The 14,299-nt window shown below is 35.3% G+C and overlaps 3 protein-coding genes and 1 long non-coding RNA gene across 4 annotated transcripts; 2 read left to right on the top strand and 2 right to left on the bottom strand.

Annotated features, from left to right (window-relative positions):
• Nucleotides 1-410: 410 nt before the first annotated feature.
• LOC111379677 (inositol transporter 4) lies at nt 411-3,435 on the bottom strand. Its single transcript, XM_023003101.1, has 6 exons — nt 3,271-3,435; nt 2,541-2,611; nt 2,123-2,458; nt 1,930-2,037; nt 1,229-1,840; nt 411-1,130 (listed from the first exon to the last, which is right to left on the bottom strand). Exons 1-6 carry the CDS (start codon nt 3,401-3,403, stop codon nt 657-659), a joined length of 1,734 nt encoding a protein of 577 aa, XP_022858869.1. The 5' UTR covers nt 3,404-3,435; the 3' UTR covers nt 411-656.
• Nucleotides 2,536-3,712, top strand: LOC111379678. Its single transcript, XR_002700081.1, has 2 exons — nt 2,536-2,614; nt 3,274-3,712. It is a non-coding gene; the product is annotated as an uncharacterized LOC111379678 (long non-coding RNA).
• A 1,371-nt stretch (nt 3,713-5,083) lies between these two features.
• On the top strand, nt 5,084-5,486 carry LOC111379679 (DNA-3-methyladenine glycosylase 1-like). Its single transcript, XM_023003102.1, has 2 exons — nt 5,084-5,107; nt 5,181-5,486. Exons 1-2 carry the CDS (start codon nt 5,084-5,086, stop codon nt 5,484-5,486), a joined length of 330 nt encoding a protein of 109 aa, XP_022858870.1.
• A 4,803-nt stretch (nt 5,487-10,289) lies between these two features.
• LOC111379681 (replication protein A 70 kDa DNA-binding subunit B-like) lies at nt 10,290-11,971 on the bottom strand. The gene is made up of 5 exons (XM_023003104.1): nt 11,951-11,971; nt 11,341-11,467; nt 11,106-11,266; nt 10,866-10,986; nt 10,290-10,778 (listed from the first exon to the last, which is right to left on the bottom strand). The coding sequence occupies exons 1-5, from the start codon at nt 11,959-11,961 to the stop codon at nt 10,557-10,559; spliced, it is 642 nt and encodes a 213-aa protein (XP_022858872.1). The 5' UTR covers nt 11,962-11,971; the 3' UTR covers nt 10,290-10,556.
• Nucleotides 11,972-14,299: the final 2,328 nt, after the last annotated feature.

The following is a 14,299-nucleotide window of genomic DNA, read 5'->3' as shown; positions in this document are numbered from 1 at the left end:
GGCTGCGATTTTAAATCAATTAAAATCAATTTTTGATCATTATTTCACTATTCAAGTCGTCATTTTTGAATTATTCTCTCATACGTAGAATCCATTTTATCTCTAATGGTGTAAAAATCAATTCTCAAAATCCCTACCAAACAAATATTTAATATTTATTCCAAGGCTAACGTGAGAAGGTTCCTTAATTATTTTTTACTAGTTCGTTTTTTAATGCACTCTGCACTCATATCGACGATTTTTTATTTTATTTTTATTTTTTTAGGTTCAAAGTGAAGCATCGTTCCCAAATCCGAACTAGTTCTCAACTTCTTAGGTCTTTTAATACTCGTGACCAAGCCAGTTGTCTCTCTCAATTGAATTACATAACAATAAAATGTTGGAATTCAACAAAAACTAAACTCCAATAATTCATTAAATAGAGGGTACGACTTCAAATATATAAAAAAGAAAAATCACATGTATCATTGAAGTAAATTATTGCACTAAGTGAGCTTTGATGAAGGCATAGTGCAAAATCAAGTTCACTTAAAACAATATTTGGTTCAAACAACCCTCCTACTTTTTGTACAGTTTTTAATTAATGGAGGGGGAGGGAGTGGGGAGGGGGGTGAAGAAAAAAAAAAGGGGAGAAGAAGAAGATTAGAGGCTAAGAATTACTTAGTATCCTCCTCCTCTGGTTTTTTGCAGCAACAAATGCTTGGTTTGAAGCCCTTTTCCAGCATCTTTTCCACCTCTTCAAATTGCAATCCTTTTGTTTCAGGGACTAGGAAAAATATAGCGACAAGTCCAAGAAACGAAAATCCAGCAAACAAAAGAAATGTGCCAGCAGAACCAAGAGCTTCTGTTAGTGTTAAGAACGTCTCGCTCACTATCAGATTAGAAGCCCAATTAGAAACTGCTGCGATTCCTCCACCCAACCCTCTGTATCTCAGTGGATAAATTTCGGAATTCACAATCCACGGGACTGTTCCCATTCCAGGTGAGTACGATATAATGTATAATCCCAGAAGCAGAACTGCGAAAAACCCGAATTTGGAAGGACAGCCTTGTGTGTACCAAGTACGACGTTCTTGACGACAAGAACCTCGTATAGCATCTGTTGAAGCCAAGCATGCTCCAGGATGATACTAATAGATGGGAAACATGGCAAAAAAATGAAGAGAATTAAGACACATAATAGAGTGTGAAAAAGTAAAAAGAGGAAAAGTTAATATGGAAAGCTCACTTTGTTATCTCCATTAGCACAAAAAGCACAGTGGGGCGAGGCTTTCAAGCACGACATGCAGTTCCAAGATGATGCATCGGGGGCTTGTAAGAAACTTGAACAGGTGGAATTTCTGCCAAAGTGTTGAGATTCAAGGCTACTAACTGACGGAGAATGAATTGAAGCTTCATGAAACATGATAGATAATGCGACAAGGCAAACTATAATTCCAAACATAGAGATAATCATCAATCTTCTCCTCCCGAATCTATCAACAAAAAACATACTAACAATGGAGCCAACAGCATTAAGACCGGATGTGATGAGAGAAAGTGCCAATGCTGTCTTGTTTGAAGCAAATCCGGCTAGTTGAACAATCGTGGGACTGTAGTACATGACGGTGTTTATACCCACAAATTGTTGAGCAACTTGAACGGCTATACCTGCGTATAGGCCCCGACGCACAACTACGTTACCCCATGCGCTTTTTAGTTTGGAAAGGAAGTTGTCACCGATTGAACCTTCCTCGGCCTTCTCCATTTCAATTGATAATTGTAGAGCTTTCATTTCATCCTCAACTTCATTAGAAGGATAAATTTTCTCTAAAATAACCCTAGCTTCCTTAACCTTGTCCTGATCAATATTATTATGTGGGAATTGTTTATAAATTGGAGCAATAAAATGATTTGCTATATGAAATAGTAAATCTAAGAGATTTTTACCTTTCTATATAACCATCTGGGGGACTCGGGAAGTGACAACATTAAAATGAATTGAACGACGGCCGGAACTCCTGCTACCCCAAGCATCCATCGCCAGGTTCCAGGTGCCTTATAACACATCAATTTCGTTTTACATTAAAGGAATATAAACATAGGAAAATCTAAAATAGTGGAAAGGCATTAGAAAAACTACCTTGGTGAATGCTAAGTTGATAAGATATGCTAAAAATTGTCCTCCAGTAATTAGCAAACCGTTTGTGCTAACTAACGCACCTCGAATTCTAGCAGGAGAAGCTTCGGAAATATAAAGGGGTGATGTCATGGAAGCCATCCCCACTCCCAAACCAACTAATATTCGCCCAAGGATTATCATCCATGGCGCTGGAGCAGCGCACATGACGATTGCACCACAAAAGAACAAGATATCAGCTAGAAGAATAGATTTTTTTCGACCGTACTTGTCATTGATCCAACCACCAACAGCAGCACCAATAATAGCTCCTGCTACAGCCATGCTCACAATTGTTTCCTACACAATGAACGAACATATTAATCAATCTTGTTAAAGAAATGTAAGAAAGTCGAGAGTTTAGAGAACCTGAGTTACTTACCTGCAACCATGTATGCCTGTCAACAGATTTGAAGTCGTCTCGAATGTAAAGTGATGCACCAGAAATAACACCTAGTGACCAGCAGCAATTTTGTTTAAGTGATAGACCATTTACAACATAGCATGATGTGGAGTTCAAAGTAATTTATGCAAAATTATTGAGAAATTATTTTTGGGAAAAAAAATCTCACCAAACGCGAAGCAGAAACAAAAAAAAAAAACACAAACTGGCCAAAAAAGAGAAAAAAGAAAATTTAATGTGGTTTCGATGAACCGCCACAACCACATGAGAAGAAAACTTTATTAGCTGCTAAAACTTCACAACACAATGTTTTCCTCGCTCTTACAACTCTCCATACAACAGAAAAATCAACATACAACACGTAAGTGTGAACTGCTGTTTCTCCCTAACCTTTTTCTCCTCTAAACTCATCAAATTTTAGATGCATGTAATTCTCTACCCAGATTCTCGTCATCTTGGTGCCAAGCACAATTGATCTCAATAGAATGTCAAGAATTTATAGGAAAGACCTTCCCTTATTGGATTAGGAGTCCTTATCCTAATTGCAAAAGGACTTCTCGTTTCCAATATCGAAAAAAGAAAAAACAATTTTACCTTATTGCATTAGTTTATATTTATTGTCAAACTAAAATTCAAACTCTTTTATTTCCCAAATTTGAATCAATCCCAATAATTATGATGAAGTCAGTAAAAGAAAATTATCTGTTACCAGTGTCATAACCAAACAAGAGGCCACCAATGCCAGCTGATAAAGCAAGTCGCATAATATAAGGAGTTTTCCAAGTTGTTCTCCAGCATTCCGTGAATTCGGTTTTATCCGGCTTAGAAATACCACCCTCCATGTTTTTCCTTTCACCAAAATAAATTCAGCAGTGGAATTCTATAAAATACAATTGAATTCGAAGATTAGAAAATATGAAGTCATACAAAGATATAGAATTACTTTCATTCGATGTACTAAATTTTATACAATCGTTACAAACAAAAATTATAGTTCTTTATATGTTTTCTTAGACGACTTATCTGTCAAACAGATAATTAATAAATAGGACCCAACAATAATCTTCCACCACTGAAGCAATCAATCCAAATTATGCCTTTCAGTAAATTTAACAGTTAGTTCATGATTAACGAAATTAAGAATAAAAAAACTCCTCTCAAATCAAAATTTTCAAAACCTGGGAATAGAAAGGGACGATTGTAACTCTCAATAGAGCCTGATTAACCTAATGAGAATTAGAAATTTGAGGGTCCTGTGATTGAAATTCAGTTTTATAAAATAAAAAACCCCTCGTAATATGACATATTCGAGGAAAATCAGATTCAAGAACATGATATAATGCAGTTTTAACACCATGCAGAAGAATCAAAATAATAAAATCGAAAACCCATGTGAGAGATCTCTGCACATAAACAATTATATGCGTACAGAATCATACCTCAAAAAGACGACTTTGGTTCTTCTTCTGCTTTCTCCTTCTACAAGTGAATATAAATAGATAGCAAATATATCCTAATCCTACTAATACAGTAATACTTGAATGGGATTCCAATAAATAGGACTCTTATTTATTAAAGGATGTTGGCAATGGATAAACACTAATTCGAAATAAAATTGTATTTTATCCAGTTCCTCTCGAAAAAATTGCTCAATTTTGATTGGACTTTGACTCTAAATTAGGAAGGGCCCACAGGAGTAAAACGATAGATTGTGTCATGCCGTATTCTTTGAAATCCTAAGATTTCTTTGAATTTTTGTGTACTGAAGTATTATTGTATTTAAGTAGCATTTCTCATATACTGTATTTTTTGGGGGTTATTAATGTCAAATAATAAAAATCTTGAACTCCCAAGTTTGCAAGGAGACAAAACCCTTTTTATTCGACCCACCAGAAAACAAGGGTAAGGTACGACGCATTAATAACGCGATAGGGAAAAATATAAATAAATGTTTTAAATTTTTTGAAAAAGAGCTATATAGATCCATGTTACATTTTAATATTATCTTTATGAAAAATTTGCAGTCGAGGTATCAAACATTTCGTTTATTAGTAGACTTTGCCCAAACCTTTAATTTGTATTAATCACGGTCCCAAACCTTTCAAAAATATACACCGAAGGTTCAAATGGATGGAAATCGTCCGTTTGACCGTTAGTTAACTAATAAAATTGAATTTTGACCAATTTTTGACTAACTTAAAAGGGTAGAAAGGTAAATTTTCTATTTAATTCTATAATAAAACAAATAAACTAATATACCAAATAAAAATAAAAGAAACTACTATTCATCTTCTTCTTCCACCACCCACCCAGAAGCCCGATTCCATTGCCCAAAGCCACCAGTCTCCGGCCAAAAAATCAACCAAATCCATTGTCATTTCCTTGTAAGAAACAATGGCATCCCAGTTGCGAAAGAAATCACCCTCATAAATCAGATTGCAAGAAACAACACTTTATTGCGAAAAAACAGAACTTTGTTCCCAAAAATCAAGAATCTGAAGAAAAAGAGGAAGAAGTATATGATGCAGAAGGAGACAAAGAGGATAGTAATTTCAGCTTGAAGGGCTCGACTCAATCACACTCCCATGGGGTCCGACCATTAGGATATCTTTACTTCAGCGCTTCGAGCAAATTGGGATTTCTGGGCGCAAGGCTAGCTATTTGTATGACCTTGCTAATAAGTATAATTCCGGGATTTTGATGGATGAATCAGTGGTGAAAATGGATGACAGATCATTGTTCACAATGCTCTCGATGGTGAAGGGGATAGGTTCCTGGTCAGTCCACATGTTTATGATATTCTCGCTGCGTCGACCAGATGTGTTGCCTGTGAGTGATTTAGGGGTTAGGAAAGGTGTGCAGTTGTTGTATAGTTTGGAGGATTTGCCTAGGCCATCACAGATGAAGCGGTTGTGTGAGAAGTAGAAGTCGTACAGGTCAGTTGGGGCATGGTACATGTGGCAGTTTGTTGAGGGGAAGTGGACTCCGGCAGCTAGTGCTACAACGGCCGGAGAGAGAAATGAATTGACGAGTTAAGTTGGTTGGAGACTATGGTGGCGACAGCCCATGGAATTGGGGTTGGGTGTGGTGGCGTGACGTGGCGTGGCGTGGCGTGAAGATGAAGATGAACAGTATTCTCTTTCTTTTCTTTGATTTTTATTTATTTTGTTTTTACTTTTCTATTGTTATTATTAATTATTTTAATTATTAATATTAAGAAAAAATGCAAAATACCACTTTGCCCTTTATAATTTGGTCCAAATTGGTCAAATTTTGACTTTTATAGTCAACTAACGGTCAAATGGATGGATTCCATCCATCTGGACCCCCGGTGCATATTTTCGAAAGGTTTAGGACCATAGTTGGAGCAAAATGAAGATTCGGGTAAAATCTGCAAAAATTGAAAAAGTTTAGGACCGCTGCTGCAATTTTCCCTATCTTTATTAATATCTATTCATTTAAACACGGTATACTCAATGTCTGCCAAACAAAGTAATTTTGACACTCCACATAGGAGAGCGTGTGCATCCTCCATGGCACCTCCTGACCCGTTGCCATCACGTCCTCCTGTGCTTGAATACATACACCGTTCATCACTACTAGTGTCACTACCTCTAGCAATTCTCCCAACTCTCATAATTGCATGGGCCGGAATCGTAATGGGTGTGTGTGTGAATCACATAATTAACTCAAAGTCAAAAGACTGTACTCTATTTAATTAATCGAGTATTATCACCAGCTACATATTAAGCTCCATTTGATATGCTTTAAAATTTTAAATTGTTTACTGCAATATTATTCTCCACTACACATTTACATAATAAAATATTCTATACACAAATCAATAAAGTTTCATTACTTTGTAACCACACATTCTTCAAAAAATACTATTCAAAAATCTTTAATTTTCAAATAATGGATGACAAGAAAGGACCTAAAAGCATCTTCAAAAAATTCTATATTTTTAAATGAGTTTTGCTCCTGTAAAGGGTAGGCTGACTGCCTCCCTGACAGAAGCCCCACAAAAGGGGGTGGGACCCGCAAAATAAAATGGACCCGGCTATTTGTGGGGTTCGATCAGGGGGCAGTCAGCCCCCTGTTCCTGTAGCAAGACTCTTTTTAAATAGCATGTTATACAATTTATAGAGTTTTTATAAATTTGAGTAAAATAATTTTAGAGTTTGTTTGGTACAGCTATTAATTTAATTAAAATTAATTTTTTGACTATTATTTCACTATTTTAGACGTCATTTTTGAATTCTTCTTTCACAAATAGGACCCACTTTATCTATAACAGTCAAAAAATCAATTATCAAAATCCCTCACAAACAAGCACTTAAATACTTCCCTCCAAAATATTATATTATTTCTGTTACGTGTTGTCATACTTGGCCAACCGACGTGGGCCTATGGCCCACTCAATTCGAACCATGTGGCACTTTAGCCGAAATGGGTTGAATGGCCGAGGCTCATATGCCGAAGCTAGTGAAACTAATCGAGCCTCATCTGCCGAGGCATGTGAAGATTGTTGAAACCCTACAGTGGAAGTACTACGTGTCTGGCAGAAGCCTCCGAACCATGAAGGGACGTCTTCCATGGTCACTTCTCCCAAGAGGTCTCCTACATAAGGATCTGGTTAGAATGATTGATGGAACATTTGTCATGAGTGCATATGTCAGATCTTATCACCAGTATGAGGGCTCTACACAAGCAATAAATGCGCAACAAGCTAGCAAGTCAAGAGTGATACCTAGGATTGGATATTTGAATTAAGAAGATGAGGCCACGTATCACCTCATCTAAGGGCTGACATTTCATATGTAACACTATGGATACTTCCATTATATAACATTGAAAGGCTAATGCAAGAATCAATATAAGAAGCCACATTTTACTCTCTTATTATCTTTACAATAAAATACGAGTTCACACACATTTACATTCACTTTCATGAGCACCGATTGGTAATTATTGTACAATCGGATTAAGAACGTCCCGTTGGATTCCAAATGTTCTCGTCCCGCGTCGTTGAACTACTCCCACGCCATTGATTCTTTCGTTCTAGACCGTCCACGAGTCTTAGCGTGTAGGACATTCGCTCACGTGTGCGCGGGTGGGTCCGACATCTGTTGGCAACACTTCTTGGGGTCAACAATTTCCTTCTTTTTTATATATATTATTTAATTTAGTCATTATATGGAGCATTAAAAACAAGAATATTTTGAATAAATTTAATTATAGAGAATATATTTGACTTTCGAAATTTAAAGATTCAAACACAATCTTTCTTTTAAAATATCAATTTAACGGGTCTCTTGAAATGTAATTTTAAGGGTCAATTCTTTAATATAGGAACAATACTACTTATATATAAGCAATTATATAATGATTTACATGCAAATGAGATGTCAAAAATAAAGTGATGAATTAATTTTTTTTATTTAATTGAAAAAATTCTGATTTGATCATATCTCATATCATGTGTATGTATACCATTATGTATAGGGTAATTGGCATAAAAAATGTCCCTATCTTTCAAGTTTATTGTGAAAAACGTCCACACCTTTCATTTTTTTGACATTTTTGCCCTTATTTCAACCTTTCGTTGCACTGAATGTCCTTTCCACTGTTTTAGAACGTAAAATGACAATTATACCCTTTTATTTAAAACAAAAAAAGAGAAAAATTCAGAACAAATTGCAATCCTGTCCCTAAACTTTTAAAAAAGTGCAAATGAGTCCCCAATACTTAAAATATTGAAAATAACCAAAAAAAAAAAAAAAACACTTTCTCTTCTCTTACTCCCCTTTCCACTGCCACCTTTCAAGCCAAAAAATTCCCACCAACCACCGGATCTCCATACCTTCGGAAAGCCCACACTCCCCTCTACGCATACCGCCCAATGGGTTTCCATTAATTTCATTCTAATAGCACAAATTCTCCTTCGCACAGGTTATGTTTCATTTCTCGATTTTTGAATGAATAACCATGTCCAGGCGACAATGGGGAAGACCTATATGCTCATTGGATGCGCCATGAGGTGTAGGTACCTTAGGTGGTGGTTCGCGATCATAGGTCCCACCACCGACGTTAAAAAAATCGCTTGAAAGCTGCACAGCGACTGTGTTTGAAGCTCAGCCGACTGGGTTTGATTGTGTGCATTAAAGGATGTTTGAGGACCATGGACAGGGACGTTTTAGTGTGTAGAATAGATCTGGAGGTTGTGTAGGTCATAAAAGTCGCCGAAAGTGAAGATTCCAGCCACTGTTTGTTGCGTGAGTAACCTATTTTGGCTTGATTTTCCAGGCAAAATGATTGGAGTTATTGTCGGATCTTGGGTGGGTTGCGAAGAGGAAAGTGAGGACTTTAAGGTGGTATGTTAGTCCGGCCAAAGCAGCGATTTCGTAGGGCATGGGTGTCGTTGGAAGTGAAGATTCCGATCACTGTTTGTTGCGTGGGTAAGCTATTTTGGCTTGAATTTTCGGCCAAATTGATTGGAGTTATAGCCGGATCTTGGGTGTGTTACTAAGAGGGATGTGTAGGCTTCAAGATGGTATGTTGGTCCTGTGCCCAAGGTGGCCGGAGGGTAGAGTTTTGGTGGTCCATAATTGGTGGTTCTAAAATCTTAGTTGTGATGGATTGAGGGAGTATTGGGGACTCAATTGCACTTTTTAAAAGTTTAGGGCTAGGGTTGCAATTTGTTTTGAATTTCTCTCCCTTTTTGTTTTAAATAAGAGGGTATAATTGTCATTTTACATTCCAAAACAATGAAAAGAACTTTCAACGCAACGAAAGGTTGAAATAAGGGCAAAAATGTCAAAAAATGAAAGTATAACCGTTTTCCACAATAAATTTGAAAGGTATGGATGTTTCGTACCAATTATCCTTATATACATGTAGTACAACCATTAAAATAGAGAGTATTTCACTTTTAAATAACCTCTTGGAGATGCTTTAAGAATTGAATTAATTTCTAATAAATAATGTTTGGGGGTGTTTGTGCCCCATTATTTGTGAGTAATATATTATAGAATAGTGATTGATGCTGAATGTGTGGTTAAAAAAGAAAAAAAAGTTTTTGATTTACAGTAATGTTATTTTAATGAAGAATGTGTGGCTGAAAATGAGTATTGTAGAAAAAATAATGTGGTAGAATATGAAAAAATAGTAGACAAACAAAGCCTGAATAAAAAATAAGAGGAAGTGAATCAAAAAAAAAAAATTTGGTCCTGTTTGATAGAGATTAAAATCAAATTTTTAGTGGATTTTAATAAAAATTGATGAAATGCATTGTTCAAATTTGAAAAATTGTGAATCTTATTAAATGTATTGTTAAAATTAACTGTTTACTTTAACTTAAATTTTAATAAGATTTTTCAGTGGTACCAAATAGAGAATGAGTTTATTTAAGTAAATTTAACAGATCTTTTGAAAGAAGGGATAGAAGACGGGGGAATGATTGTTAACTATACGAGAATTCGTATGATTCCTCCATTACACGTAGGTTTTCAATAATAAGCACTGCAAGAATGATGATAACTCTAAAAGGAATGATCTTGATCGTCAATCTACAGATAGTTTAGTAGCTTTCACCATACACGGGAAATTGCCTTATCTTATTACTAGTGACGGGCCGTGCGTTGCACGTGCAGTGGGTAATGCAGTGTAAGTAATAATGCTAGAATTCATTCTTGTGGTATCTTAATGGAAAAGAAGACATGATTAGAAGGATGATTACATTAGATTATATAAAATGTGTCCACAAGTAGTTACATTGGCAATAGTAATATGATGTACAAAACAAAGTTCTTAGGTGCCATACACAGAGATGTTACATGCCGTATTTGGGTACATGGTTTCTAATATGTTAATATGGACAATGAACAAAATTTAGTATGACAGATAGAGATGCTGGGAATCTGGTCTGTTGGATTGTGGACACAAGTGTGCAAAAGAAATACAAAATATGTATTTTCAGGTCTTCAACAGCTACTCTTACTTCTGTTTTTTATTTGCATGTTTGGGAGCTTCATGTGTAGTGCTTGGTTGTGTGGTGTTCGCAGGTAACTGGTTGTCATCTTGGAGGTGTGAGTCAAGGATGAAGATGACTTCATATGGTGCCTTGTTAGTGGTTGTCTCTATATTTCCAGCTTTGATGTATACGATGTGCTCACGTGGAGTTGTTGCTGGAATTGTAGAGCTGCTTTCCATATGTTCCTGTTGGAATGTTCATTAGAAGTAGTTAATAGTATATTTATTGGAGAGAAAATAGTAGGCAAAAAAATGAAATTTTGAGATAGTTACATTAGAACTTTGCTTCATCAATTCTGTTGCTGGGCATTTGAGGAATGTTTCAGCTGGTTTTCCAATAATTGATGCTGTCATTGAGCCTGTGTAGTCTTGTAACTGAACGATTGCTCTTGGTCTGTTAGAGTACAGGTGGAATCATTGTTAGTGTTTTGTGATGTATTTGATTATCATTAGATGATGAATAATGTATCTATTCATGTAAATGATGTACTTGTGACATGAATATATTCTGACCTTGGAGTCGGTGTAGTATAGTTGTGCTTGCAAAATCTACAAAAATAAGTTTCGTTTACAGCTACACTTGTAGATTTGTTGCAATTGTCACATGATAGATACCATAGTGGTTTGTCTATATCAGCCAATGTAACATTTACTCTTGTCCAGAAGTGTCGTTGCTGCAATGTGTACAGTAACATGCGTAAATATATAATGTTAGCGATAGTTATAAAATGTAAGTGAGAAGGTGTACCATATGTTGTAGCTGTTTGATGTTGACTAACTTTTCTTCTGGTGGGCAAGAAATTGTGGTGGATGTGGGGAAGATATAAGCTTTTCTTGTCACGATGTCATTTATTGTGATGATGTTCTCTTCTAGCCTGATGTTAGAATGAAATTGTTAGAAGTAAATAAGGAAATTATGAGTAATAATTACAATAGATACAAGTATATAAATGGAAAAATGAAAGAATGTACCAGTGCTTTAGTTCTACAACTTACTCAAATGGGGGATTAATGAGTATTGATGAGTTCATTTTTGTAGAGACAGATATTCCTAAATAGAGATTCAAATGAGGTTTTGTATTTAAGGTCTAAATTCATATGTTTCGGTGTGATTTTGTACAAGGAGGAGTCAATTTATCATTGACAGAAGTTACTCTTAATCTGTTGCTCACAACAATTGGTTTTGTGGTGATTGTGTTGTGGATGGTATTACATTCATTTGCAACGAAATTGTCCCACATCTGAAGCATGCGTGTTTGGAACCTATAATGTTTCAAATTGTATTTAATATGTAATAACTAAAAAGAGTTAATTTGGGGTTTGAAATAGTAAATGTGTGATAAAAGTAAATGTTTTACCTTTCGTTCATGAGAATGACATCTTGTATTGTTGATTGGTTGTCAAGAATTTGAATTACTCTTTTGGGGAAGATGTCGACTACTATTCCAATGATGCCTATAAGAAATAAGATGGGCTAGTAATGAGTATAGGTTGTAATTTATGTTTAAGATAGAAGTAATGAAGTGTAAGATGTTAATAGGATTGCAATTACTTACTGATTTCTGCATTTGTGTCCATGTAGCACTGAAGATTTTCGAATGATATGAAGTTGTAAGTTGATGAAAGGAGGGAGTTAAATTGTTCGTCGACTTCAACGATGTTGGTTTTTGCATTGATTGTCCATCGAATGTGACCAAGCGGGGCTCTATAGTATGTATTTGTTTCTTTAACTTGTGCATTTGAGATGAGGTATGTTTTGTGCAGTAGTAAGGTGCCTTCGAACGCTGTGATCGAGCTGTCGAATAACGTGGCCTGAACTTTGTTTCCTTGCATAAAAACTAAGTTAAATTGTGTTTTAGAAGGTAGGGGTAGAGAATAATTATAAGGGAAGGGACATTTTTTGGGATTTGGAAATGAGGATGTTGATCTTAAATAATATAGTGCACTTTTGTGGTTTGTGATATAATGTATATTTTATGATTGAATTAGGAACTCTAGCTTCAGTTTTTGGTGGTGGAATATGTATTATCCAGTGCCCGTTTCTATGAAGAATTTCTATAGTACTCGAAAAGAAAATGGAGGACAGATTATCAAGAATGAAAAAACTATTGCAGGCCCAAGTGATATGAGTTCACAAAAAATCTTGTACTTGGAGTTGTTAAGGAAGGTGTTACAAAAATTGTTAAAGAATCTTGATTATAAATCAGCTGGCTATTGTTTACATAAGCATTTTCATGGTCCAGACTGTTGAAAAATGTCAGAAAAGTATTATTGGCAGTAAGAAGAAATTAGATACTAAAGGTACGTTCCAACTAATGGAGTATTAAATGTTGGATAAACTTTTGTACTGCCATATTTTTTATTTTCATGTTTGTGTCAGGACAATTGGTGATAATTTAAATCTTTGACACGGTATATGACATGTAGTTGAAGATGCTCATTCTTGATTTGGTATGTATTTTTCAGGTGATTGCATTGTAGAATGATTAATTATGTCCATCAGTTCATGGTTAAAAACGTCTAGATTGCTTCTAGAGGTATGAGTTTCCTGAATATGCAGTTATTAAAGTTGCATGCATTTAAACCTGTGTTATCTGCTTTTAGTTAAGTTCCAAAATCTTTTTCAAAATTCATTGTGGATCAAAGTTTCAAATAAAGAAACTTAAATTATGTGAAGAGAGTTACCTTATGGTCCATTAACCAAATGTGTTGGTATTTCAATGGACTATTTCTAGCTTTGGTGGGAGAGCATTTTTCTGAAACTACTGCCTTTACAGTCCAGCTAGATTCTCCAGGTTTGATGTTAGGTATGAGTTTATATTCTGCCATCTATATCTGCAATTAGTTTTACAGGATCAGCAGAGGAGAATGGTTAGAAAAATGAAGAGTTAAAATGAAACATAACTATATGATAATGCTTGTGAAAATGTCTGCAGTAAATGTTGCTGTTCGGTGAAAGAATGGAAGTTACCAGGTTGATGTTAGAAATGAGGAAATGAAGCTAGAGAAGATGAAGTGGGTAAAGGTTTTATTTGGTGTCTTATATATTGAGAGATTGGATGCATAGTGGATAGAAATGATGAGAGTTTAGAATTAGTGGTGTAAAAGTCAGATTTCTGTTTTCAATATTGACTTGAAAATGGTTAGTGGGGGGCCAGAATTTTGTTTACTACTACAAGCAAATGTTTTTAGGGAATGGATGGGAGTAAGTGAGTTGCCAGGTATTGATGTGGTTTTTTTGCAGGGGACAAGTGTTGATTCAGTAGAATTAGTGGATTTTAGTGGAGAAAGAAAAATAAAAAGAAATAATTTTGCAGGGGATAGATGTTGATTCGGTAAAATTAGTGGGTTATAGTGAAGGAAGAAAAATGAAAAGAAATGGGTTTTGTTAATCCATGTAAGCAAATTATATGTCAATATTATTAATATGTATATTACTTCTGCCATACCTTCACCACTCGTTTGAGTTTTAAAATAAGGTTGCTAGGCATTACCAATGAGCCCTGAATTTTGTAAATTTTGTATCATTGCATCTACCCCAATCACCATAATAACAAAATACTTAACATAATATTACCATCCATGAATTGAACCTTGCAATTTTCTAACTTGAATCAAATAATCACAATAGAAGATAAAACTAAGATCGACAAGCATTTAGGAGTCAAACATTTGAATGATCAAAGTGTAAACAGAAGTAGGAGATT

This window comes from Olea europaea, unplaced genomic scaffold (genome assembly GCF_002742605.1).
Source record: "Olea europaea var. sylvestris unplaced genomic scaffold, O_europaea_v1 scaffold2019, whole genome shotgun sequence".
Classification (NCBI taxonomy): domain Eukaryota; kingdom Viridiplantae; phylum Streptophyta; class Magnoliopsida; order Lamiales; family Oleaceae; genus Olea; species Olea europaea.
The sequence above is the reverse complement of the archived record's forward strand: the minus strand, read 5'-3'. Positions and strand labels throughout refer to the sequence as shown.